At 58.4% G+C, this 27,421-nt stretch overlaps 1 protein-coding gene across 7 annotated transcripts; it reads left to right on the top strand.

Annotated features, from left to right (window-relative positions):
* Nucleotides 1-378: 378 nt before the first annotated feature.
* CHST1 (carbohydrate sulfotransferase 1) lies at nt 379-26,168 on the top strand. Of its 7 annotated transcripts, none has more exons than XM_042958790.1 (8): nt 379-1,410; nt 3,369-3,610; nt 4,040-4,255; nt 4,925-5,030; nt 5,427-5,596; nt 21,762-21,883; nt 22,747-22,873; nt 24,009-26,168. In XM_042958790.1, exon 8 carries the CDS (start codon nt 24,051-24,053, stop codon nt 25,284-25,286), a length of 1,236 nt encoding a protein of 411 aa, XP_042814724.1. In that variant the 5' UTR covers nt 379-1,410; nt 3,369-3,610; nt 4,040-4,255; nt 4,925-5,030; nt 5,427-5,596; nt 21,762-21,883; nt 22,747-22,873; nt 24,009-24,050; the 3' UTR covers nt 25,287-26,168. The 7 variants fall into 7 exon arrangements, 5 of the variants coding, with proteins under 5 accessions (XP_042814724.1, XP_042814721.1, XP_042814723.1 ...); XM_042958787.1 differs by having other exon boundaries at nt 4,040-4,448; XM_042958789.1 differs by having other exon boundaries at nt 4,040-4,448; nt 5,413-5,596.
* Nucleotides 26,169-27,421: the final 1,253 nt, after the last annotated feature.

The following is a 27,421-nucleotide window of genomic DNA, read 5'->3' as shown; positions in this document are numbered from 1 at the left end:
CCTGGTCTGTCACTTTCTGGCTTGTCCCTGTCGTTTAGGGGAGCTCGTTCAGGGCAGGGCTGCCCCCTGCCTGTGGCTGCCTCCCCTGCGCCTGGCATACACCCTGGACAAGGGACGTGGAGGTGACCGGTCCTTAATGCTGCCCAGTGAAGGCTGCAGTGGGCAACGAACTCCACCTCTTACAGGGTTAGATCCAGGAGCGAGGGAGGCGGGACACCTGTGTGATCCTTTACAGATAGGAAAGATGGGGTTCAGAGATCCAGTGACTTTCCCAAAGCCACTGAGCTTTCGGTCTAGACTTGCCCAGGTCCGTCCCAGCCTCAGGGGTCTAATGCGGTGGGGGAGGGGGGGGGTGGGGAGGGTGAGCAGTGCCCGAAAACCAGGAGTGCAAAGGATCAGGTAAAACAGGGAAAATCAGGTGGGTGACACTGCTGAGACACCACACTGACACCTGTCCTGCCTTTTCTTCCTTGTGGTGACCCTTGGAGACCTGAAGGTGGCCCCAGCGCCCCATGAGCCTTCCTACCTCTCGGCACTGAGATCTGGAAACCAGTTTTCCAAGCCCCTCGACATCCTCCCTCTGGGTCACCCCCTTCTGGGAGGCACTTGATAGCTTTTTATACGGCTCTGCCTGGATGATGCCACTCAGTGGTGGTGAGCAGTTCTCCTGTTGCCCCAGGCTCAGGGCTTCAGCGCCTCCGTACCTCATTCCCCCCACAATCATCCTGACGGCCAGGACGCCTCATCGTGTTCCATTTCGAAGATGAGGAAACTGAAACACAGAGCGATGAAATGACTTGCCTGAGGTCCCACGTCTAGGAAACGGCAGAGCTGGGTTTTGAACCCAGGCACTTTTGGAGCCGGCACTGATCGGCGGCAGTGAGCCACAGCCTTGCACTTCACAGAGGGCTGCCTGTCGCTGCCCTCCTGCGGCCAAGTTGGGCAGATGACCCGGGTGCACCTGTGGGCCTCCTTGGGCAGGGGCCTTCCTGGGTTTCCCTGGAGACACCGTGGAGTGGAGCATACGAGGCAGCGACAGCAGAGGGAGGAGACAGGGCCGGGTGGGGGTCTGGACAGGAGCCCTCAGCTGGAGGGCAGGCCTACAGCACCCAACCTCGTTCAGGGGCCAGCGGGGAGCTGGCCTCTGTGATGTCAGCTGCCACTCTGCAGCCCAGTGGGGCCAGCCTCCTGACTCTCAGGCCACAGCGGGTTTTGCACAGTCCATGGTGGAGCCCAGCCATGAACTTTCCCCAGCTGGGCAGCCACAGCCGGCTGCAGTCTGGCAGAGTTGGAGGAGTGGAGACAGGCCGGAGACAGGGCCGTTTGACTTTGGAATTAAATGCACCGAAGCAATGGACGTAATCAGCAACTCTGGCGCTCTTATGCCACTTAATTTCTCTCGCTTTTTGAGTAAGTAATGCACTCCCGAGGGGTAAGAAAAGGGTTTATTGCGAAAGGTCTTCCTCCAGCCTATGTGTCCAGCAGTGTGACTCCTCTTGCCAGGGGCAGCCGTGGTTTCTGTGTGTCTCCAGAGATGATCTAAACACACACAAATGGATATGTATAGAGAGCGTTTTAAAACATGCTTGCGTACTATCTGGGAAACATTGTTTTGCCCTTTGCAATTTTTCATTCAACGGCGTATCTTGGCAATCTATATTGGTATACAAAGAGCTTCCTTAGTCTTTAGTTACAGTGGGTAATATTCCATTCTATGGATGTACTTCCATTTAAAAAAATGAAATGTAATTTACATACAGCAAACTGCACAAATCTTCAGCGGACACAGCACAACGCATGTTTGCATACGTCTACACCCGTGTGATCACCACCCAGAGTACTTTCCGTTGTCCTGACAGTTCCCTTGGGCCCTTTCTCAGTCAGTACCTCCCCCCAAGAAGTCCCCATTATTCTGACTTCTAACTTCTCAACTCACCCCAGTTTCCTTATCTTTAAAATGGGCTCGATGTTGGAACTTGCCTGGCACAGGGTAATTGTCCAACAAAGGAAGGATGTCAGGTAGGGATTCTTTCTGTCATCTCTGCATGGGCTCTCCAGTTACCTTCAGATTCTCTCTCTCTCTCACACACACACACACTCACTCACTCACTCACTCACTCACACACTCACACATCGTCTAGCCACAGAAACAGACCAAGAGGGTCATTGTGCAAAATCTAGGCTATGTGAATGGCTCCATTGTTCCAGGTCTGAGTTCCCAGAGCCAGCCGGTACGGCACTGACCAGGGCTGGGCTGTCCAGTGGGAGGTGCCCATGGGCCCCTGACCAAGGGCTGACCACACCTGGCAGGACACCCACTTCCCCTCCTTTGCCAGAGGGAGGAGGGAAAGAACCTCAGTTTGATCTACCGCGGTCAGGGGGAGCCTAGAGGATGCCTCCCATTCTCTGCTTGGCCTCCTGGCTCCGGAATGCCAGCGCCTGGGGCACCTGCCCATGTACATTCTGAGCTGGCACCTTGGCTCCATGAGGTGGGGGCAGATGAGGGATGGGGACAAGGTGAGAAAAGGGAAGTGGACATTGAATGCTCACTTGCCCTTTTTCCCTTCTTGGTGAGCGTGAATGTGGGCATCCTGAGGGTCTGGGGGATGAACTGGCCCATAGGGAACCACCTAGAGGCAGGCCTCCCCTGCCAGGTGGCTCACACCCCAAGAACTGGTCCAGGAGGCAGGACTTGTGGCTGCCTTTGAACCAGACTTCCCGGTGTAGGACTTCTGTGTGCTGGTGTGAAAGATGAATCTGTACACCTACCTGCTGGGCTTCTCCTAGATTCCACAGAGGTGGCAGTCTTGGCTTAGGGACAGTCTTGGCATCTATCTTTTGACCTTATGCCTGTTAATGCCCACCTGTGAGATCCAACGTAGGGCCCACTCTCTCTCTGCTTATCACCATCTGCCTGCAGGGAATGTGCCAGAAGGGCTTCCTACTTTCTCAGCACCAGCTAGGGTTGGGGAAGGGGTTGCCTTGGGGGCCAACATGAAGGGAACCCCCATAAGGAAGAGGTAATGGGGGCTGCAGGAAGAGGTCAGGTGAGGGTTATGAGGATAGAAGGCAGAACAGGGAGGGGCTGGCCTGGAGGCAAGTGAGGGAGCCGGGTGGGGGTGGGGGACCTGGAGGGTGGGGGCAAGGGTTCACCAGACAAGGATCCAGGCTTCCTTGGGGCTTGATTTCTTCCTGTCTCAGTTAAGAGACCACACTGGAGTTCCTGGGTATGTTCTAGGCAGCCCTCGTCCCTAGAGTCTGGGCCAGGTTCCTGGTGGTCTCCCAAAGTCCCAGCACATACCATCAGTTGTTTCCTGGGCCCAGACACCTGCCTCACAGGGCTTGGGCCTCTACTTGTGCCTTGCCAGGTCTCAGCTGGACCACGCACCCTCGTCTGAACCGTCTGATCCAGAGGCTGAGGCTTCTGCGGGCAGGAGCAGAGGAGGGAGCCCAACCCTGCCAAGATCCTGTCTTTTCTGGGCCAGCCTCCCTTGCCATGGAAACAGCCCAAGAGAGGCCTGGGAATTACCCAGGATGGGAGTTTTAATTGCAGCCCATGATCCTGTTCAACCCGCCCCCGACTCCCACCACCTTCCTAGCCCCAGGGCCTGTGAGATATTCCCTGTGCCCTATTTTTAGATCAGACACAGGGTCCGTAGCCCTCCTTAGGCCTTGTTTGCTTTTGGTCAGTCTGTCCGTCTCCTCGTAGTTCTGTGGCCGAGTGTCTTGGGTGGGGTGCCCTTGGGTGGGGAGCCTGAGGCGGAAGTTTGCAGATGAACACGGGCCCTGTGGCCATGTCTCTGCTCCCCCAGCAGGCAGGCTCTGGGAAGCACCGGGGCAAGCGCGGGATCTCGAAAGCACCACCTGAGTCTCCCCCAGCCTGGGCCTCCAGGGTTGAGCGTGGCAATGGCCAGCAGAGTGGCTTAGGGAAAGGTCAACATCTATGCTGGACCTCTTCTTCCTCAGAGGGCAGCTGGGGCAGGCTCCTCCCTCAGCAGGAAATGGACATCTGGCCTTCTCTGACCTCTCCTTCCTCCAGGAAACTTTGGGAGACTTGGATGAGACTGGCCTTGGCAAGACCTGGGCTGGACCACATGAAGCCAGAGGAAGGACGACGAAGCCTGGGGGAACTGGCCGAGGACCAACACAGACCACTCCTGCCTCCCACCCACCAGGCCCAGAAGGCCCGGAGCCCTGGGCAGGCGAGGGTGGTCTGGGCAGCAGGTGTTTTGTGGCTTTTGGCTACTTATCAGAAGTAAATCACTTCGTTTCCCTGTTTCCTCCCCTCCACCAAGATTTGTTGACATCCTCTAATTTACTTGGGGCATTTTGTTCTGTAACTGGAGAAGGAAAGGGACTGTCTGCTGGGAGCATTTCCAAGAAGAGAAGGAGTAAGGAGGGAACGGTGCCCTCTTCCCCGGCCCCTCGGCCTGCATTCAAGGCCAGTGGTGAGTGGGACACCAGCAGGACAGCGTCTCTGTTGGGAGGTCCTGAGGCCCAAGCAGATATGCGTCAGGGCCCTGGGGACCGAGGGCCCCTGTGTTGGGAAGACGCTGCTTTCCCAGCCTCTGACAGCCCAACGTCTGGGGCTGGGGGTGCATCAGGAGTCACCCACTGGCCTGGACATTAGCTTCCCCTCCAGGGTTATCGGCAGGGAGGTATGGCAGGGGGTGGGGCATTCTTTCTGGCCTCTGGCAAGTTCTAGAGCGAGAGCAGACAAACAGGCCAGTGGTGACTGCAGCAGGTAGGCTGGTCTGGGAGCAACACGACATCCTTTTGAGGGATTTACAGAAACCCTGGGAGGGGAGGCCAGCGGGGGTGGTGGCTTTTCCTAGGGGCTTCGGCTAAGGACTTGATTGGGCAGGAAAAGGCAAGAGCAGGAATTTTGAGGTTTTGCCACAATAAGGTGTTCTTTTGCATCCAGGAGCTGGTAAGACCTGGCAACATCTGGGCTCAGTGACCCACGGGGATCTTATGAGGAAGAAATGGGTCATATGTAGCTGAGGGACCAGTCCAGCATCTGGCCTGAGGTAAGGTCCTCAAATATTTGTTTCATTTCAACCACAAAGAAGTCCAGGTCCCTTGATTTATCCAGAAGAGGCATTCATCCAGAACAGGGCAACAGTGGGGGATAAGAGGCCTTTTTCTTGAAAAGTGGGGAGACCCAACCGAAGGCGCAGCTCATTTCCTGTGTGGCCTTGGGGGAGTCTCTCCACTTCTCTGAGTCTCAGTTTGCTCATCTATGAAATGAGGGGGTTGGGTACGCTTGCCTCGCCTCGGAGGGCTCCTCCCCCTCTCTCTTGAATGGGCCTCCTCAGCAGGAGGGTTTCCACGTGATCTGTAGGGGAAACCAAGGCTGCAGAGGACGGGTCCACTGGGCCCCGTCTACCTCTGCCCTAATCTTCTCGTCAGAACTTTCTCTACAGGTGCTGTGGGCTCCCAGGCCTGCTGTCCGGGGAAGAGCCAGGAGCCATCCTCTCTGAGCTCGCTGCCTTGTCAGAGTCACTGGTGAGACGGGGGAAATTGAGGACCACAGCAGTACATCTTAAATCAAAGCCCGGGCCATCAATCTCCCAGAACAGACTGAAATCACAAGGTGGGTGGCCCAGACTGCCACTGGATGGACAGGCAAGCGATATTAAAAAACTGGAATCTTGAGCCCCCAAATCCCTTAACCAATTTCCAAACACCCCAGGGGACCGCACGCTGGGGAGAGGAAAGGGCATGCTTCTTATTAGAGTCCTCCAGGAGGGTCTGGGGGCTCTATTTCAGGAACCATCCCCCCCCCCCATCTGGGGGCTTCTGAAGGGCCTCCTCCCTGGCCCACTAGACCTCCTGCTCTTCCCTGCAGGCACCCCCACCAGCCAGACTCACGGAATGTGGCACGGAATGTGGCACAGCGGTTAGTGTGCCTAGCCAGAACTGCTCGCTCAAGTGCTGGCTGCATTGCTGTTCAGCTCTGCGGCCCCGGGGCGAGCTGCTTAAGCTCTTTGGCCCTCAGTTTCCTTATCTGTAAAACGGGACTGGGAACACCCCTTTCATAGGGTTGTTTTGCAGGTGACACAAAACAATCCACCCAAAGCAAACAGCACAGTGCCTGGCACGGAGGTAAGACCTCAAACATTAGTCGTTAATATTAACCTTCCTATTATCACACAAATCAGCTCAATTTGGCGGTGGCGGCTGCTTCTCACAGGCTCCCCTGGTCTTTGCCTTTTTACACCCTATCCATCCCTCAAGCCTCGGTTTGACTGCCACCTCCTCCAGGAAGCCCTCCCTGAACAACTCTCCAAGGCTTCATCCTCCTCCGGCTTTCAAGGCTACCCATTTTGTACTTGATCTCATTTGCGGCAATGGCTCTTTCCCCACTTCACTGTGTGGGATCCAAATTCCCTGAGCAAAGGCCTCTGCTTTAGTTTTCGCCCTCTTCTTTTCCCCCTACTGCACTCGCCACAGTACAGGGCACACAGTAGGTGCTCATGAAACAGTGCTCGTGCTTGTTATCAGCTGGGACATTTCGGGAAACTGGAAACAGAATCCTGGTGGTCCTGGGACCAAGACCTATGTCTATTTTTAGAGCTTAAATATTCTTCAAAAAAACCCAAATTCAAATTCCACTCCATCTTTACATTACAACCACACCGATCTTTTCACGTAGGCCAGATGTACATTTCCCTCCTTTCTACCCAAAATACACCAGAATTTGAAAAATGAGGCACTGGATCTGGAAGTGTGAGATAGAGAAGGTGTTCTCTAAACCCTGACTATTCTTGTCAGGCCGAAGTCTTGGGGAGGGATTAGCTCTGGGTGAAAGGGAAGGTTCTGATGGCTCAGCTCTGGGGTGTTAGAGGTTGGTTTTCTACGGAGGGACAAATGGGATTCTGAAACACGAAGTCCTTGCTTCTAGAAGGTCAGCACTCTTGTCAGGCATCCCCCAGCACTGCCACTCCGTGGGGGGCAGGCTGGGAAACGGATCTGGTCACCTTGCAATCACCACGGAGGATTGGTGCTGCCCTGGCTGCCGTGGGTGGAGGGCAGGCAGGGCAGAGGCAGGGCGGGAAAACCCACTTAGAGGTGATCTCGGACCACACCGGGTCCCACCCTGGCTTGATGGGGATCCGCTGCCAGGTTCGAGGCGGGGCAGGGGAGTTTACAATGAAGAATTTGCAGTTGTGACCAAGATAAGTGACCATTTGGTCTGGTGGGGCCCCGGGGTGGGGCGGGGGGGAGGGGCCCTCCTACCATCTGGTTCTGGGTGGAGAGAGTTTCTTGATGGTCTGAGTCCTGAGTCCCCCGGAGAAGTACAGGACCCACATTATCCTCTGGATGAGGGAGTGATGGCTACCCCGAACACCAACCTGCCAATACCAGTAACAACACGGTGCAATTATTAAGCACTTACGATGTGCCAGCAGCCCCTGTGCTGAGTGCATTTACATGCATTTTACCATCTGGTGTTTCACAGCAGCCCGGAGAAGTGAGGACCAGTATCTCTGACTTCGGGATGAAGACAGGCCCAAAGCCTTTCTCAGGGTACCTGAAGCTTACAAGTCCTCCATGGGCTCTCGGCCAGGAGTGATGGGGAGGCTAGGGCGGAAACTGGAGGTTCAGATATGGGTGCAGGTGGAAGCTGACTGCTTCTCCTGGCCCGAGAAGATAATTGTTTGGTCAGAGCTGAGGAGCAGCAGGAGTTCAGGCACCGCAACCACCTACCCTCTGCAGATAAGGAAACAGGCCTCGGTGGTGACCTGCCCTGGCACCGTCAGACCCTGTGGCCCTGGCGGCGGAGCAGGGATTCTCTGCGGTCCTCCTCCGCCCAGGGGCCGCTGATCACGTGGTACTCTGCCTGCTTACGGTGCTGCTCCATTCCACTCGGAGAGGCCAGGGGTCCGTTTGTCTTGTCACCAGTGAGTCCCTGGTGCCCACGTAGGCCTGGCTTGCGGGAGATGCTCCGTCAATATTTGTGCAAAGAACGACTGAGGTGCTTGGCCTGCGGCTCTGGCGGTGAGGGCAGATCTCCCCTCCCGATGGGCGGCAGTGGCTTCACGTTGCCACCTAGGAGTGCCAGTGGTAGGCTGGTGGGAAGGGGGTGGGACTGGCCTGGAGACGGTCCCCAGCAAATCCACCTAGGGGAGCCCTCCCCCCTGCCCAAGAGACACAACTGGAACAGGGCAAATGATTCGTTTCCACATCTGAGAAGTAAAGATGGGGGGCAATGGGCTAGGGGTGTGTTGGGGGTACTGGCCCCTAAAGGTGGTTGGCTCCCGTTCTGGGTTCTGGAGTCCCTCCTTTGCGCTGGCCGGGGAAGGGGTAGAGGACATGTGGGCTCGGGGCCAGGCGGCTCCGGCGGACTTCTTGGGGGGGCGGGCGGCACTCCGGATGAAGGCCCTCGATGAGCGCCCCCTCGGTGGGAGGGCCGGGAGGGTATGGGAAGAGGTGCCAGTGGGCAGTCTGCGCCCTCGCTGACCCCCTCAACCCCGGGGTGTGGGTGTGGCTCCCTCCAGGGGAGTGGGTGGGGGCTGGCACGCGAGCCGGCCGGCGGAGGGGGCGTCCGGGGCGCCGGAGGCTGGGGCAGCGCGGGGCGGCGCGGGGAGCGGGAGGGCGCGCGCTGGCGGGGTGGGGAGGAGAAGGGGGCGGGCGGCCGCCGAGGGGCGGGCGGCTTCGGGGGGGTGGAGCCCGGACCGCAGCGCCCGCCGCTCGCTCGGCGCTATAGCCGCCGCCGCCGCCGCTGCTCCCGGCTCGGCTCGAGAGGCGGGCGGGCGGGCGGGCGCTCCGCGAGGCTCCGGCGCCTGCGGCTGCTGCTCTCCTCCGGCGCCCGGGGCTGCGGCGCGCCGGGTCCCGGCCCCTGGCCCGGCGCCCCTCGGGCCCTCGCGACCCCGTCCCCGGTCCCGCGCCCCTGCCCGGGAGAACGCTCTGCGCTGGCCGGGCCGCCCCGGGCTCGCGCCCCCAGGCCATGCAGAGGGGCCCGTGAGGGGCGCGCGGAGGCGGTGGAAGAGGAGGGAGGAGGGAGGCCGAGGAGGAGGGCGCGGAAGGCGGAGGATGCCGCCGCCGATGCCGCCGCCGCCGCCGCCGCCCGCCGGCCCCCGGCGAGCCTGACTCCAGACCCGAGGATGGAGCCGGCGCTGGGCGCTGCAGCGGCTCCCGGTGCGCCCCCCCACCAGGTATCGGCCGGGCGCGGCGGGCCCCGGGCGGGTGGGAGCGGACCCTCGCCGCAGCAGCGGGAGGGGCGCGGGCGCGGTGGGAGACGCCCCTCCGCTCGAGGACCGTCGCTACCGGCGGTGCGGGCCGGGGCGGGGGGGGGGGAGCGGCGGGAAGGACGGCAGCGCGTTGGGCGCAGGAAGGGCTCCCGGCGGGCGAGCGCCGCGACCACCCCAGCCCTCCCCGCCCCCATTCGGGGAGGGCAGCAAAGTTGAGACGCGCGGCGGCCCCGAGGCGCCCAGCTCCCCGCGGCTGCGGAGCGCACTCGGGGGCTGCCTCGGGTTTACCGTCCCACAACCTGCCCGGCTCCGGGCTGCTGAGACGCCTCGAGACCCCGAGGTCCCACGCCTGCACCAACTTTCCAAACCAGAGCTGCATCCAGAGGCAGGGGGCTGCCCCTGCTTCCTGAGCCCCCCCCCCCACTCCCCGGCTTGGCTCCGAACCCGCACCGATCACCCTGTGATGAGCCGGGTCCCCGTAGGGCCCCGGCCGCCGGATGGTGCAGAGCCCTCCCCCCCCCCCCCCCGCCCCCATGGGAAGGCAGAACCACCCTCTCGCTCTTCTCTGGGTAGGACCCCGGGCACAGCCTCTCCCAGGCTCCAGGAACCCAATGCTTGTTTTCACAGTTAACAGCCCAGAGTGGCCCTGGCTGGGAAGCTAGGGGTTAAAATGTAAGACCTGAGGATCATCCTAGGGTGGCACCTTGGCCTGATTTGCCATGCCACAGGGTGCCCCCTCCCCCCATCCCAAGCCTGCCATTTCCCAGGATTAGGTACCTCACCTCTGGTGCACGTTTCCCACCGATGGACTTAAACACTGGTCCTAAGCAGGACAGACTTGAGCCTGGCATCTTTTGGATGGCTCATAGGGCAGAGAGCAGAGAAGGGACCTAGGATTAGGGGCAGGGGAGTAGGCACTCTGGTTGGGAAAGTAGTTGCTTTGGCAAGCCAAAGGAAAGTGTAGGTATTGAGAGGCAAGCAGGTGGGGACTAAGGTCCCAGGTATCGGCCTTCAGGGCTTTCTCAACCCCTTTCGATTGACGGGGCAGAGACCTTACCTGGGCAGGCGGTTCCCAGGCTCCAGTCCTCAGCAAGCGGGGACGCTCAAAGGCATCACCGTGACCCTGTTTCTTTTTCCAAGTGTTCTCACCGTCATGACTCACACATTGGATTCACCAGGGAGGTATCAAGCCTCCAACCTGTTCTCTTCCCCCTCCCTCCTGGGTCTTCAGGGAGCTGCTGGGGAAAGGAGGGGGCGGATTTGCCTTTGGGCCTCAGCCCCCTGTGGGAGGCCAGGAGCCTGCTCTGTAAACTTTGATTTCCCGGATACTGTCTCCATTAGGGCAGGTGAGCTGCCCTAAGCCAGGCCAGGGTGGGGGACTTTTGAGAGGAAGTTTCTGCTAATGATCACCCCAACCCTGCTGGGGCCTTTGAAAGAATAGTCATGCGCCGCCACCCCCCCCCCCCCCCCCCCCCGCCGCCCGCCGCCACCCCGGGCACATATACTTAACACGGCCTCCTCATCTTAAAGCAGAAACACATTTCCCCCCCTAAAATCCAAATTTCCCTCTTTGCTAAACATTACAATGCTTTTGGCCAGAGGTTTCCTCCTCGGCGTTGGAAGTCGAGCTCCTGCCCCCTCTGCCATGTTCAGGGCCCGAGTAGGAACGATGCAGATCCCCCTTACCTCCCTGCCCCCACCCACAGGATCCTAGTTCCGGAGAAAGGGTGGTGCTCATGCTGCTGATGTAGGGGCTGCATGTGTGCTGGCTGCAGACGCACAGAGGTACACATCTGTGCTCCACTGAGTCTGCAGAGGGGCCCAGGAGCCAGGCTCTCATGGGCAGGGGTGGGGGGGGGGTGGGGGGGTGGGGGAACAGACTTGTACCCCCCCCCCCGAGTTCCCCTTGCCCACGCCTCTGTCTCCTTCCCTTGCCCACCGTGGCTCTCTCTTTACTTTTCTAACTCACTCTGCATTGGTGCGGGGAGGGAGCATTTGATATTCATAATCTGGTTCAGAGAAGGTCCCGAAGCCCTGAGTCACTGTATGGTTTCCATGGAAACAGACTTGTTCTGAGGACTCGGTGTAGCGCGGCGGTGGTGGGGGAGAAGGGAAACATATAGTAAAATCGGGCTCCACAAGTGTGGCAGGAGTTGGGCCAACTCCCTTTGATGGGGGTGGGGAGAGGCTGGGCGAGGCTCTAGGGTCCCTACAGGAGGGGCTGCCTCTCCCCACCCCCTGCGGTCCTCCCATCAGGAGCTGCTCAGCTTTCCTTGAGGCTCTTGGCCGACTGCTCCTTCTCCCTTGGGCCTCCTGACTCCGTGCCAAGGCTCATCGCTGTGCCTCTGTTTCATCCTCTGTGAAATGGGGAGAAAAGGGCACCTATCAGCAGGGTTGCCGTGAAGGTCAAATATGTTAATACAGGGAATGCACTTGCAATGGGACCAGTGGAACTATTAATAATAATTCTGGGGGTCGGAAGGAGCACCCCCTGTGTGGTCACCTGGGTCTATCCTCTGTGCAGGTGATCTTGACATCTGGTAGGGCTGGCCTCTTGCTTTGGAAGAGCCTCCCCCAGCCGCCCCAGCTGGGAACCAGCCATCCATTTCTTCCTCCCACAAAGCATTTATTTAGATTGCTGAGGGCCCGTCCCCGTGCTAGGGAGCCCTGGCTCCTGTTCAAACCCCACCTGTCTAGGAGCCTTGTGGGAACAAATCCTCCCAAGTCCAGATGGATGGGCAGCTTTCTGCCTCAGCCTCCTTGGGATTGGGCCAGAGGGAGAGGGACAGGACAGGTCCAGGCTCCGAGGACTGTGAGAAGAGATCGGGGTGGGGCAACTTTTCCAGATCCTGGAGGGGCCTCTCCCTCCTGACGAAAGAGGGATCGGGAACTCTCCAGAAAGAGAACGGACGCTGCCCTCCTCCTCCTGCCCCCAGGTTAGATCTTCTATTGGTGAAGTGCTCCCAGCACACCCTCCAAGTCTGGACAGCTAGGGGCTCCAGCCTGAGCCACCAGCTGATGAGCCCAGCTGGCTGGGAGAGGGGCCTGTCCTTACCCTGCAGCACCGGCCTCGGCCTCGGCAGTGTCAGAGCAGCGCCTCGGGGACATTTTGGGCACTGGTGATGGCTCAGCCAGAGTCTCCCTCACCAGCCAGCCCTTCTCTCCGTTGCCACCCTCTTCTCCCTGGCCTGCAGACAGCCCCTCCTTCCCTCCTGTAAGGTGGGCTTCAGCCCCAAGCTCCCTAAAGGCACTCCCTCTCTCATACCTCATCACTGCCAGCTCCACACCAGCCCCGGGGATGCCTTCCCCTCTTCCCTGGCTCTCCAGGTAGCCCCAGATGCTGCCCAGCCCACAGGTCCAGCACCCTGCCCCCAGCCCCCGCCAAAATCGCAGTTTCCTGCCAAGGTTCTCCCCCACCCCTGCCACCCAGGTCTCTCTGGACCACTTTGCTGTCCTCATTGGTGTTCACAACACCTTCCAATTTAATATCCTCTGCAAATTTCATTAACGGACTGTTTACTCCCTCTCTCAGGATCATTAATGAAGACGTCAGATAAGATCTGACCCAGTGCTGGGTCTGGGCAGCCCTGCCCCCACTCCCAGACCCCATCCCTCCGCCCCTTCCCCCTGGGGTCGCCTCCTCCACTCAGGACCCTTGGGACCTGCCCCCTCCTGCTTTCGGCCCCATGACAAGTGCTTAGGGCCAAGTCTGTTTGAATTAATTTTGTAAGATTACTCGCGGCGCTGTATCAAATGCTTTGCTAAAAATCAAGATATATTACCCTGCCTGCATTTCCTTCATCCACCAGTCTTGTAATTCCATCAAGTTTGTCAGGCATGATTTGTTCTTTATAAATCCCCATGGTGCCACGTGGGGCACAGAGTTCCCGCGTTTTCTAAATGTTTAGAGATTCCCTCTTTGTGTTTGCTCCTTGATTAGAGCTGGAAGGCTGTGAGCTGGGAATTGGAGGGAGAGCTCATCTCCTCCTCTGGGATGGGGAACGGGGCACAGCTCTCTCCTTCTCCGGGTCTCTGCGGGGGGGCCAGCGGCTTGTTTAGCGCCCGATCAAGTCCTTGCCACGTGCTGCGGGCCCCCGGCTGGGCACCGAGGGTGGGGATTGACAGAGGGCCTGGGGCTCTCCCTCGGGGATTCTGCAGGCAGACGAGGGAGGGAGGGAGGGAGGGAGGGAGGGAGGCGAGGGAGGCAGACAAGTCTGAAGCCAACGTTCTGAAGGTATCGTTTTAATCGAGTGATTGCCTGGAACCAGACCCAATACAAGATCTCATTTAAGCCCCTCACCTGCCCTGGGAGGTGGGTGTGGGCTCCCCTCCCCGGGTACCTGGGGCTCAGGGACGGTAAGCCTGTCCAGGGCCCAAGGTCTGGGTTTCGCCTTCTGCCGTGTTGGCGTGAGTCTGGGGTCAGGAGAGCTAAGTGGGTTGGTTCAGACAGGGTTTTAGGAGGTCAGAGAGGGCAGGAGGGGAAGCCTTCAGGGAGAACCGGGGAGAGGTGAGGACCTCACACACCATGCGCCCTGAAGGCTGAATCCAGTTCCCCATCCTGCCGCTTCTGAGCTGTAGGAGCAAGTCACTCAACCTCTGTGAGCCTCTGTCTGTCACGGTGATGTGGATCCGGCTGTAGTCCTGACTCCCAAGCTTGGGGAGAGGGTCAAATAAAGTGGTGCATGAAAGGCTCATAACATAACGGTAGACCCTCAGCGAGCAGCCATTGTGGCTTGTCGAGGCCCCTGTCGATGTGGGGGCAGAGACACTCATCCGATTTCACGTTCCCAGTGGGTGGCTCTCTCTAACACTTCTCATCCAGGAGACAGAAGGGTGACAGGTCGAGCCACACCGGCATCCTGGCATTGGTGGGGGCCGGGGAGGGGCGTCCATGTAACCAACTGTGGGCTGGTAGTGAGTTCTGGGATTAGGGAGCAGGGAGACCTTATCCTGGTCTGGAGCCCAAACCCTAAGTTCCATTCCAGACCATCTCAGGCCAGGTAGTAATAAAGACAGCCTTTGGTGTCCTCTTGGCTGCACGGGATTTGGACAGTCCTGAGCTTTTGGGCCCAGAACATACTCACACCTCCCTCTCCTTGCCTAGCCAGAGTGTCTGTGGCACCTGCTCTGTCTCAGGTGCCACACTGCACCAGGCATGTCCACACCCATCATCTCTTCCAGTCTTCCTGATAATCATCCTTTCATTATTCGTCTGGGGAGGGAGAGCCCCCCCCCCCACCAGGAAGTGGCGAGATGGCACAGACCTATTTGCTGTGCTTGGGAATCAGGCAGGCAGGGCCATAGGCAGCCCCATCCCTCCAGCTGACACCCCAGGGACCTGATCCTTAGAGATGGTCAGTAGGTGTTGGATGAGCCCCTGTCTGGGTCAGGGTGAATGCCTGGGTCCCTGGGGGCCACCTTGGCCCCAGCACTCCCTGCCCCTGCCCTCTAGTCTCCAGGTACTGGGTGATGCTCTTACTCTCGGGCGAGGCCTGGGGCCTTCTGTTTTGTGGTAAGGGTCCTCAGAGCTGAGCTCGAACCCTGACCCCAGCACAGACCAGCTTCGCACACCTAGATGAACGCCCTCACTTGCCTGTGCCTCGCTGCTCCTCGTGTGGGAAGGATGGTTTGTAGCACCCACTTGATGTGAGCCAGGGCTGGGGTCACCTCTGGGTGTCTGCTCCTGCGGCCCCTCCATCCTGTGTCAGAGGCTCAGGGGAGCCTGTCCCATGCCCAGCCCTCATCCTCAGGGGCCAGCCGGGGTCCAGGCTGGAGACTCCCCGATCTGGGGACAGGTGGTGCCCCCTGCCAGCCCCTCCAGCAGAAGCTGCTGGTGCTTTAGCCTCTGCTGGACGTTTCCCGTCCTTGAAGCTGGGGGGATGGGCCAGAGCCCGGTGTCCAGGGGGTGGGGCCTCGGTACTGTTCCTTCTCTGCCTGTGGCTGTTGCGGAGGGGTGGGGGGGGGGGACAGGAAACCGGGGCCTTTCCGCCCAATGTCGGGGCAGAAGGGTCCGCCTACCACAGGCCGGGCTGTGGTAGGACCTGCCTGAGGGAACCGGGCCCTTCTGACTCATCCTTCCCCCGTGAAGCGCTGGGCACACTGGAGCCTTGTGCCAGGAGGTCAGTCACTCTCCCCACCGCCGGAGAAAACTTTCCTCAGGACGGGCCAGGACCCCGCCAACCCGCCGGGCTCACAGAAGGACCGGGAAGCAGTCTCTGCAGCCCCCACAGCAAGTGTCTTCAACCACACAGGCCGTGGGAGCTTCAGGGGGGGAGGCTGTGGCATCTGTTCGGACTTCTTTCCACATTTGTCAGGCCATTACAGCCGGCCTGTAGGTTTGAGTCGTCCCCGCAAATCACACTCACGGTTCTTACTTAGTGAGTGAGTAGTTGCTCTGTGCCCGGGCTGTGCTAGGCTCTGGGTATTTTTCAACCTGCTGTCTCACAACCTGACTATTTGGAAGGTTCTGTGACCGTCTTTCCCATTTCGTAGATGAGGACAACTGAGGTCTAGAGAGGTTAAGTGTCTTGCTCAGGTTCTCATAGCTATTTTTTCTTTTTAAGTTTATTCATTATGAGAGAGAGAGAGAGAACATGAGCGGGGGGGGGGGCGGCGGGAGAGAGAGAGAGAGAAAGGGAGAAAGAGAGAGAATCCCAAGCAGGTTGTGCTATCGGCACAGAGCCCGACACGGGGCTCGATCTCGAACCGTGAGCTCATGACCTGAGCCGAAATCAGGAGGCGGGCGCTTAACCGACTGAGCCACCCAGGCGCTCCTGTGGGTAACTTTTCGAGGAAGCTTGAGACACTGATGGGTGTCCCCCCGTGTCATTATGTACGGACATTGGAGTGACCTGCTCCGGAGATACGAGAGCTCATAAAAGGCAGCTGAGTGTCTCTGCTGAGGGTGAAAGTTGGTGGGCACTCACTCTCTGGAACCTTGGCTGCAAGAACTTGACATTGTCAAGGTGCCTGACAATGCACTGGTTCTGCCTGTGGGGTCTGTGGATAGCTACAGGGCCCAGGGACTCTAAGGACTGTGTACACACACCCTGTCTGTGTTGGTGCAGATTCTGGGGAGAAGGTCCATTGCCTCCCAGTGTTTCAACTCGAGGAGGCCTGACCGCAGAGAGAAGAGCTGTTGCCTCCGATCTCCCTTGGGCTGACCCAGACCACGGGGGCTGATTCTGGACCCCAAGAAATCTCCTCCCCCTGGGAGGCTGCCCTGGCTGAATTATGGGTTGGCATGCTGCTCCCCTTGAAGGATGTTCTAGAACACAGCCCCAAGAAACTTGTCCTCAGGCTTAGCAGGTACGAGGTCTTGAGAATGGCAGGCTATGCTCAGGGTTCTCTAGGAGAGTCAATGTCAGGAGTAGTCAGGCATCTCTTGAGCAGATGTTTTCATTTTCATCTCATGGCTCCTATGAAACATGAAATGAAATATTTCCCTTTTCCCATTGGCTGCCGGGTAGCCCTGATCCCCATGCCGGCCCAGAAGTGTCTTGGCTCTTGGATGCTAATCTGGCTTCTGGTTCTTTCAGACGTTCGTTTGTACCCTTGTTTTTCCACTTGCTCGTTTCATCACCTCACTCTTTTAAGGAAGAAAAAAAAAAAAAAACCAACCTTGCTCTTTTATATGTTTTCGTCTTAACTAAACAAACATCGATGGTGGGTCAGCGCTGGCTACCGCAGACCCAGGGATTAAGCACTTCCTTTCTGCAGGCTCTCCCAGAGGTCTGTGTGCCAACTCCTCCCTCCCTGTCCAGTTCCCCCGGCCCCTTGCTCCAGTTCCTGGGGCCTCAGAGCCTTGGGCCCCTCCATCCTGGCTCCCGGGGCTGGTCAGAAATACGACGTTCAGGATCTTTCTTCTTTGCTCTCCCGATCTCCTCGGAGCTTTGCAAACTGTTTTTGGGAAGAAAAAGCTGGGAGGGGAGTCCTTTCCCCAACTCAGGCTTCGGTTGCTCCCTGCAGCCCCGGGTCCCCCTGGAGGTCTCCCTCTTTGTCAGCGCCTGCCCTGTCTCAGCAGCACCAGCAGACTGCTCCCCTTAGTGGCCTGCCTGAACAGACAGAGCCAAAAGGTAGTGACTTTGACCGCCCCCCCCCCCCCCCCCCCCCCCCCCCCCGCTGCCTTGGAAGTGGGGGAGGGGGGAGCTGGCAGGCAGTGCCCTGGGGGCAGAACAGAGGGTGCAGGGAGTTACCAGTGTCCCACCCCTCCAGGTCTTGCCTGGTGTGGCTTCGCCCTACTCTGCTCCGGTCTCCTAGTCCCTCCGGCAGGGGCATCTACAGTTTACCAGTTCAGTGAGAATTCTTTCAGTGGTTGTATACGCATGTGTATAAACACCCTCCCCCCCCCCCATCCCCTTTTTACAAACAAGCCGTAGTATATACTGTTGCACATGTGTTTTCTGGCTCTAGCTTCTTTATCTTGGGTGATAGCCCCATATCAGTATATACATATCTGTGGAGGCTTCTCTGGTATGGTCAGCTGGGAAGAAGATCCTGGGGCAGGGGAGAATGCTGCTCATAGAGGGGGTGAAGCCTCTAAGGGGCCCAGGGGTGGGCTTTAGGGGTCCTGGAGCCTTCTGCTTGTGTGTGTAAAATTGTGGATACGAAGGAATCTTTGTGGAAAGAGGGACTGTGTCTCTCCAAGGGGCCTGTGGCCCAGAAGAGGCAAATGCCACAGCTCTGGGTTGCATGGGATTTTCACAGAGCAGGAGGCCGGGGGCGAACTCACCAGAGGGCAGAGCCCCTTGGCTCTTAGCCCCCGCTGGGACTGCCGTGGACCAAGTTGAGGGGGATGGGGCCCAGCTGCCAGCCCTGATATCCCCTTGGAAGATGACTGGGGCTTTCCGGCTCCCAAAGGAGCATCCCTCTGCCTGCAGCCAGGGTGGCCCTGACTCTGAAAATGGAGCGCCAGGCCTTCCTAGGATCAGAGCTGGGAGGCCCTTAGAGTCGCTGGATCTATGAAAGAATCGAGGCACAGAGAGGCCAGGGGATAAGTCCAAGGTCTCCCAACCAGGGAAAGCAGAGGCCGTTCCCGCCTGTGATATTAACTTCAGCGTTCCTTCCCCTGCCAGAGAGGCATGAGAGGCCCTCTGGATGAGGTGAGGACGCTTGTTGCTGCTTGTCTCTTAGGGTGAGGGTGAGGAAGAGAGGATGCACAGAGCAGAGGCCACAGCTCAGGTGGGGGTGTCCTCATCGCACCTCACTGCACCCTGCAACATCACCTCCCGCGGGCTGAATCCTCCCATAAAGCTGCATCAGCCGGCCAGGAGTTCTGAACACACACAGCAAGGACGCGGCGCTAAGAGGCTGCACTACAGGATGTGGCCACTAGAGGGCAGCAGGCAAGCCACTGCGGCGGCTCCGGAGCCGCAGAAAGTTCTCAGGCTGGGCGAGGAGAGGAGGGAAGAAGGGGCCACGTGGGCAGAGGCCTGCCTGGCAGAGGTCCGGACACCGCAGTCAGGGAGAGTGTCTACCTCACTCTCAGAGTCAGTGAGATCTGTTCTGAGGTGCTCAGCTGAGACAAAAAGCAAACAAGACATTTCATGATAAGAGTATCGTTATTTATTGAGGGCTTACTTTATGCCAGGCACTGTGTTAACCAATTAGTCCTGACAACAGCCTTGTTACAATTGTCCCCATTCTTTGGGTGAGAAAACAGAGGCCCAGAGAGATTAAGAAACCTGGCCGCCAATGGGGCTCATGCCAGAGCCCGTGTCCCAGGCATGAGGTCGTTATTCTACGCCTGGCATTGACTCAATGCTTGGATTCTTACAGTCACTACTATGGCTATACCCACTTTATGGGTAGGGACACTGAGGCCCAGAAAAAGCTAGTGAATCCCGGTCCACACACCTGCTACGTGATAATCCAGATGGGTGTGATTCCGTGGCTTGAGCTCTGAGCTCTGGATTACAGTTCTCTGATGTAGACGCATTTTTCACTTCCACCGTGTGCCCTTATCTGTGCCCTAATCTGACGGTGGCTGACATTGAATCCTGCTGGGAGTTCATCAACTCCCCTGCCTTCCAACAGAGGTTACAGATTCTGGGCTCCTGTGTCTAGGGTTTGTCTGGATTGTGACTAACCAGGGGTGGAGGAAAGCCCTGCTCAAAGCCCAGGGAGGGGCCGTGGGGCTCACAGTCTGGCTTGGAGGACAAGGGCGTTGGAGAGTTCCTTGCAGTGGCCAGGGCTCCCCTGGGAACAGTGGGACCTGGCCCTGGGGCCTCTGGTTTCCAGGGCAGATGCCTCCAGCATACCAAGGAAGCTTGGCCAGCCCTGAGCCCAGTTCTGCCAGGCTGGCAGGAGAGCAGGGGCCTTTCTAGGAGGGTCTGACTTTCTTCATCTTCCTGTTCCCATGCCCTAGCTTTGCCCTCCTGGGAGACAGGGGAATGGCCTGGGGCTGGGACTTTGAACGCATTCCCCTTGTTGGTGCTATACCTGCGACACTGAGTCCCCCTTTCTTAGGGATTTGTAGCGTCGGGATGTTTCAGTTACTTCTGATTTATTAGCCAAGGTAGCAGTTGCTAATCCTGGCCTTAAGTTTCTCTGGGGTGGAGTGGGGGGGGGGGAAGTTATGAGGGGAGAAACCTAAATGGTCCCCTCTACGGGTGACCTCTCCTTCTGGTGCCAGAATCTTAGAGTTAAGTGAAATCTCTTCAAGACGTCTGTTTCCTGCCTCGGTGGGGACCCCAGGGGATTAATGTCATGGGTCAGGGAGGAGGATTCGAGCGTGGGCTCCAGGGAGTAGTGCCTGGGCTAGAATCCTGGCTTTGCTCCTTACTCGGAGTGTAAGCTTGGGAAAGTCACTTAACCTTGCAGAGCCCCCGCTTCCTGATCTGTAAAATGGGGATATGGCAACGTCGACCACACAGGGTTGGCGTGAAGGCGTGAGGAGCATTTGCCTGGAATAAACATCGTGAATGCCCAGGAAGTGCTTGCCTTCATGCTTTCTCCCCTCCGTGATTCCTAGAACAGAGCCCGGACCATGCTGGATATCTGGCAGATCTTCACGGGTTAAGAGCAAAGGGAGGGCCACCTAATGCAATGGCATTGCAACTGCAGACCCTTAAATAACTTAAAACTCGTACCGAGCAGGGGCGCCTGGGCGGCTCAGTCGGTTAAGCCTCTGACTTTGGCTCGGGTCACGATCTCACCATGTGTGAGTTCGGGGCCCGCATCGGGCTCGCTGCTGTCAGCACGGAGGCTGCTTCAGATCCTCTGTCCCCCTCTCTCCCTGTCCCCCCTCTCTCTGCCCCTCCCCTGCTTGCACACACTCTCTTTCTCAAAAATAAGTTTAAAAAAGACGTTAAAAAAATATTACGAGCACTGTTATTAATGGTATTCCCTACCTGTTCTTTAAAGGCATTTGTCTGGGGGCACTCAGGCAGGGTGGGCCTGCATTTTGTAGGAGGATCTAATTTAACGCAGAGAGGCAGTTCTGCTGGGCACCTCACCCAACCTTGTTGATGGAGTCAGCATTCTCTACCGCCGCCGCTGGGGAGTGAGGCGGGCGGGGGGTGGGGGGATGGGGTGTGGTCAGGGGTGTGGTTTTTCTCTGATCACATTGGGGGTTCGCAAGAATCTAGACTGTATTCTTCTCCTATTTACTGCCACCTGGTGACGCGGTACTATTCCCTGTACGTACTAAGTACCCCCAGAGCCTCAGATGGCCCACTGTCACCTCAGCCCAGCTTCTGTGCCCCTCCCTGAGGCACCCAGACTCTTTAGGTCTGTTTCTACTCCGCTAAGCTGATGGTAAAGGGTTCAAAGCACTGGCTTAAGAGTCTGACACAGGGGGATTCGAGTCTCTGCTACTCCTTATTTGCCCATGCCCATTTGCTTAGTTTTTGAGCCTGAGTTTCTCCATCTAAACAATGGGAGTGAAGACCCTGCCCTCCCAAAGGGGGCTGTAAGGAACCGCATGGTGTTCAGAGTTGGCCGAGCCAGGCAGCACGGCAGGTTTGGGACGTGAGGATCCGCGAACCCCTCCCCCAAAGGAGTCATGCCAAATAGCGGGATGTGGGCAGAATATTCACAAGGCACAAGTTCACCCCCTCAGCCACGAGCCAGTAGATCAACAAGACCAGACGGCGAAGGGAAGGAACATGCCGTAAGTCTTACGGATCGTCTGTACCCTTCTTATGCCCCGTCTCTCTCTTGCCGATTCACAAGTGGGCTGGGGACGTTAATCGAATGCATGTTTGAAGGCCAAGTGCGCGGAAGCTGGAGGAACAAGGTCAAATCTCCTCAGAGGGAAAGAGCGAGGGCTTTGGGAACCTGCTAGATGTGCGTTAAGCCAGGCACGCGAGCTCAGGGGGGGTGACTCCACCTCTCTGTGCCTCAGCCTTCTCCAGTGTGAAACGGAGCTAAGAATTGGCTTCCACGGGAAGTTCCTGTGAGGAATAAACGCGCAGATGCAGGTCAAAGGCTTAGCACTTAGGAAGTACTCCGAAGATGCTAACCGAAACAACGCTCGCCACGGTGTTGATGTTTTAACTTAGAATCCGCGAGCAGCGTCAAGGTCAGGGATGCTCCCTGGTCCACTTCTGCTTTGAGTTGTAGGTAGCCGCTCTCCTCTCCGCTGTGGCTGGAAGAAGAACCTCCCTCCCCGGCTGTCCCTTCCGTGCGGCCCTCGGCGTCTGGGCTGTCTAGACAGAGCTGCCATTTCCACCGGGAGGTCTGAGGTGAGCCCCCCGGCGGCCCTGTTGACTTCTCTAAACCTCTCTTGGGGAGTCACTGAATGAGTCAGATTTTGAAGAGTCAGGTGGTTCTGTCGATTGAAAATGCAGAATCAGGGGCGCCTGGCTGGCTCTGTCGGTTAAGCCTCCGACTTCGGCTCAGGTCGTGATCTCACGGTTCGTGAGTTCGAGCCCCACATCGGGCTCTGTGCTGATAGCTCAGAGCCTGGAGCCTGCTTCAGATTCTGTGTCTCCCTCTCTCTCTCTGCTCCTCCCCTGCTCATGCTCTCTCTCTCTCTCTCTCTCCTTCAGAAAATAAATTAAAAAATAAATAAATAAATAAAATGCAGAACCAGCCGGGGCTGTGCTCCGGCCTAATTCTCTGGGACAGCTTTGACTCTGTCGCCGTTCCATTCTCGGGTGCCGGGCATCTGTCTGGTGGGTCAGTCTGGCCACCAGAGCTGAACAGAGCTAGCTAGTCCTTGGGGTATTTGTGGCCAGTGGATTTCTTTGCAGCTGCCTTGGGTGATGAGTTTGGGGGTCCTCCCTGGGGTGGTTCCCCATGTGGGGCACCAGCTCTTGGTCAGCTGGTGATGGAGGCCTGCCCATCGGGTTGTGGTGTGAGGGACAGTGACTTGCTAGGAGAGGATGGCTAGGGGGTGGGGAGGTGGGTGGAGGGCCCAGGACTCAGGGCCAGATCTAGGAGATAAAAGATGGCTCTAGGATATTTGGAGGCCTGAGTCAGTGATCTGGGAGAGCAGCCAGGGCCCTTGTCCCATGGCCTTGGAAGGTAGTCTGTGGGGGCACAGGACACAGGACAGAAGGGGTGGGAAGGGCGGTGCTGACAGATCAACCCCCCCCCCCCCCAGAACCCCTCCCCTACCTCTCTCTCTCTGCAGTCTGCTGGCCACAGGGCATCTGCACAGGCTGGGACCGCCGGCTAGGCCAGGAGCCCCGGCAGCTGTGGACTCCCTAGCTCGGAGCAGCCCCTCTTTGGTGAGTGGTGGAGCCCTCCCTGCATTCGCTCTTGGAGCAGCCCCAGCCCTCCCCCAGGGCCTGGGAGCTGAGCCAGCCTCTCTTGGGGGGGACTTCCAGATGCTCAGGCTGGCACCTCGCTCCAGACCTGTGACACACCCTTCATTTTCCCTGCTCTCCTGTCCCCACCCCACCCACTTTCTCATTCCTTCAGGTGTCCCTTCTGTTCCACCCCTTCCTCTCCTCTCTGTCCTGCCTGGTTCTCTGGGGCCATTGCTGGGTCACAGTGGGGCCTCTGAGCTCCCCTGTGGACAGAAGGGCTGAGAGCCTAATGGCGGAGGCCCTTGAGGATTGGCTGGGATGGGGGGCCCGGAAGAGCCGGTTCACTCTGCTGTCAGTGGGGGTCATCTGCCCTCTGCCCGGACCCCTCCCTTGCCCCTGTGGCCAGAAACAAACCTGGAGTGTGCTGGGGTCTGGGTAAGGGATGCTATTCAGCAGCCCTGGAACTGTCCTGTTCTGGGCCAGTTGGCTCTCCTAACCCGGGGGATCCCAGGAGTCCTCAGCTAGAGTAAACCGGTCACCTACATCCGTAAGTTGGGGAGGTGGGCTTGACACACTTGTCCCCCTTTCCTGGGCCCAGGGGGCAGAGGTGAGTGGATACTAGGGGTGGGCAGGGGCTGGAGGAAAGATGCCCACGTGGGGGGACCAGGTGCCTGCTCACGGGGGGTGGAAGATGCAGGCGGGCCCAGGAGGTGCTGGCAGGGGTGACAGGCAGTGGCAGGGGAATGGCTGGAGGCAGGGACTGGTGGGCTCCTGAGTGTGTGAGCCGGGGAAGTCAGCTTCTGCCACCGCGGAGCCCCACTAAGGAACTCAAGGGTCCCGGCGGGAGTCCCCTGCAGCATTCTGTAGGTTAAACCCCGGGGGTGTGGGGAGTCCGTTTGTTCAGTGCCCAGAAACTCCCAGGAGTCCCCAGAGTTTGGAAAGTCTAGCCTGGAAGCTGCTCAGCCCTTAGGTGTGTGTGTGAGCACGGGGCAGAGGGAATCAGGCAGGTCCCAGGGCCCCCCCAGGAGGCCAGCCCTTCTAAGGGCGCCGGCCGGGGCCCAGCGAGGCACCCACGCCTGGCTGCTTCCTGAGGGCTGCCCACCTTTGCCCGCAGACCCCGCATGGTGGAGAAGCAGCCCCATGAAGGTGCCCAGCCATGCAATGTTCCTGGAAGGCTGTCCTCCTCCTTGCCCTGGCCTCAATCGCCATCCAGTACACGGCCATCCGCACCTTCACCGCCAAGTCCTTCCACACCTGCCCGGGGCTGGCAGAGGCAGGGCTGGCCGAGCGGCTGTGCGAGGAGGGCCCCACCTTTGCCTACAACCTCTCCCGCAAGACCCACATCCTCATTCTGGCCACCACGCGCAGCGGCTCCTCCTTCGTGGGCCAGCTCTTCAACCAGCACCTGGACGTCTTCTACCTGTTCGAGCCCCTCTACCACGTGCAGAACACGCTCATCCCCCGCTTTACCCAGGGCAAGAGCCCCGCGGACCGGCGGGTCATGCTGGGCGCCAGCCGCGACCTCCTGAGGAGCCTCTATGACTGTGACCTCTACTTCCTGGAGAACTACATCAAGCCGCCGCCCGTCAACCACACCACCGACAGGATCTTCCGCCGCGGGGCCAGCAGGGTGCTGTGCTCTCGCCCCGTGTGCGACCCGCCGGGCTCCGCCGACCTGGTGCTGGAGGAGGGGGACTGCGTGCGCAAGTGCGGCGTGCTGAACTTGACGGTGGCCGCCGAGGCCTGTCGGGAGCGCAGCCACGTGGCCATCAAGACCGTGCGGGTGCCCGAGGTCAACGACCTTCGGGCCCTGGTTGAGGACCCCCGGTTGAACCTCAAGGTCATCCAGTTGGTCCGGGACCCGCGTGGCATTCTGGCCTCCCGCAGCGAGACCTTCCGCGACACGTACCGGCTCTGGCGCCTCTGGTACGGCACCGGGAGGAAGCCCTACAACCTGGACGTGACGCAGCTGACCACGGTGTGCGAGGACTTCTCCAACTCCGTGTCCACCGGCCTCACGCGGCCCGCGTGGCTCAAGGGCAAGTACATGTTGGTGCGCTACGAGGACCTGGCGAGGAACCCCATGAAGAAGACCGAGGAGATCTACGGCTTCCTGGGGATCCCCTTGGACAGCCACGTGGCCCGCTGGATCCAGAACAACACGCGGGGCGACCCCACCTTGGGCAAGCACAAATACGGCACCGTGCGAAACTCGGCGGCCACGGCCGAGAAGTGGCGCTTCCGCCTCTCCTACGACATCGTGGCCTTTGCCCAGAACGCCTGCCAGCGGGTGCTGGCGCAGCTGGGCTACAAGATGGCCACGTCGGAGGAGGAGCTCAAGAACCCCTCCATCAGTCTGGTGGAGGAGCGGGACTTCCGCCCTTTCTCGTGACGAGGGCGCCGTGGGTGGGGGTGAGGGGCACGTGGTGTCGGTTTTGATAAAATGGACCGTTTCTAACTGTTGCCTTATTTCCCCCTCCCGCCCCCACCCTGCCTTTGTGTCTGTCCTTCCTGTCCCCTGCCCACCCTCCACTTCCTTCTGCCCCCTTTTCGTCTCTGAAATTTGCACTATGTCTTGGACAGGAATCACTGGGGCAGAGGGGACGTGAAGTGGGGTGAGCCCCCACCCCGCCCCATTCAGACACACGGATGCTGGGTCTCTGCGTGGATGGTGACAATGTTTACAAGCACCACACTCACACATTCACATGTGCGCGCGTGCGCACGTGCGCGCGCACACACACACACACACACACACACACACACGGGCGCCCACGAGGAGAGATACGTGCCCCAAACCACAGAACTTCGGAAGCTTCTCCAACGGACGAGTGGTCAGGGTATGGTAGTTTTTGAACTGTCTTACTTCCACAAGGTAAGAGGTTAAAAACAAAAAAGGCCACCTCTCTCTAACTTATGAATGGTGTCTAATCCCTCCCCACCCTGCTGCCTGCCCCCAATGCCCGCTGCCCCCCTTGGAGCAGAGAAACTGCCCCCTCCTGCCCGCCCTTGCCTGTCGGTGAGCAGGTTTTTACTGTGAGGTGAATGTGGACCTTGTTTATTATTTTCCAGTCTGTGGCGATGCTGTCTGTCTGTCTGTCTGAGTCTCGTGGCTGCCCCTGGACCAGTGACGGCTGATAAATCTTAGGGGTTTCGGATTGATCTTGGGGTCCATCAGTGATATTTCTTTGTGCCAAAAAGAAAAAAAAAAAGAGTGGATCAGTTTGCTAAATGAACATTGAAATGCTTTATCTGTGTTTTCTGTAAATAAAAGTGTGCAATAATATCTGGGTGTGATTGTGGCACATTCTGAATCGGCAAGGGCAGGCCTTGGTGGGCCAAGTGTTTCTGGTTTGGGGGAGGAGAGGCAGAGAGGGACACAGGGAGGTGGAGGAGGGGACTCAGCGGCCAGTGTCCGCCTTTCAGATCTCCTGCCACCCTCGTCACCCTCAGTGCTGACCTCAGTGGTTCATTTCCATTCAGTCAGTTCAGACCAGGCACCTGGTGGCCAGGGGTCAGGTTCAAACCATTTAACAAGCAGTAGGGCTTGCCGAATCGATGTCCAGGGGTCAGGATGAGGTCCTGGCGACCCCTTTCCGGGCCGGGCGTTGCCCCTTTAGCTTCTGGGTCTGGGGCCTGGAATAGCCGGGGAAGGGGACCCTTCCAGGGGTGGGGTGGCTCAGGGCCGGGGCTGCTTATCAGCTGGCCTGGAAGAATTTCAGCGTTTTAACAAGTCGTGCAGGTGCGCCGGTGTCTATGCTGGTGGAATATCAGCTGTGTTTATTTTTCTTCCTATCCTTGGCAATCTAGCAGCTTCCTCCGAGCAACTTCCCCAGCTCTTACTTCAAGAAAACAGCTGGGCCCTGGGGTGGAGGTCACAGCTCTGTTGTCCTGGGACAATGAGAGCCCCTGGGGTTAGGCAGTCCCAGTGGCCCTGGGCTTCCTGAGGAAACTCACTCCTGGGCTATGTGGTGGGTCAGGAGGATATGGATTCAGTGGCTGTAGCAAATAGCTTAGGTAATAGTAGCCTCAGCGAGACGGGCTGTTTTGTTATTAACAGTGTGTGCAGCGTAAGCCAGTCAGGGCTGATAGGGTGGCCCCAGGCCGTGCGCCCAGATATGAGGGGCCCAGGCTCTTTCCATGTTGTTGCTTCTCCATTTTTCTGAGGTGTTGCCCTCGGCTGTGTTGTCCAAGATGGCTCGCTAGGCCTCGGAAGGAGAAGAACAAGAAAGGAGGCCACAGCTCTGCCATTTGGGAACAAACCCCCAAAATCACAGACATCACTTCGCCTCACGTCTCATTGGCTAGAGCTTGGTCAGCATGGCCGCCTGTAGCCACGAGGGAGGCTGGGAAGGGTAGTCAGCTCTCTGGGCGGCTGTGACGTCTGAAAGGGGCCGATGAGTCAAAGGCTTATCTCCCTGGGCTTCAAGTTTCCTCCCTGCAAAAGGGAGACAGCGTGATTTACACTCTCAGGCTCCACGAACAGTAGGCTAGTTTGGAAAATCTGTCAGCACTGGTGGGCGGGGC

The sequence above is a fragment of the Panthera tigris genome, chromosome D1 (genome assembly GCF_018350195.1).
Source record: "Panthera tigris isolate Pti1 chromosome D1, P.tigris_Pti1_mat1.1, whole genome shotgun sequence".
In the NCBI taxonomy this organism is placed as follows: Eukaryota; Metazoa; Chordata; class Mammalia; order Carnivora; family Felidae; genus Panthera; species Panthera tigris.
The sequence above is the reverse complement of the archived record's forward strand: the minus strand, read 5'-3'. Positions and strand labels throughout refer to the sequence as shown.

Coding starts and splice junctions, on each gene's coding strand:
- CHST1 (XM_042958788.1), top strand. CDS start 24,051: ATGCAATGTTCCTGGAAGGCTGTCCTCCTCCTTGCCCTGGCCTCAATC.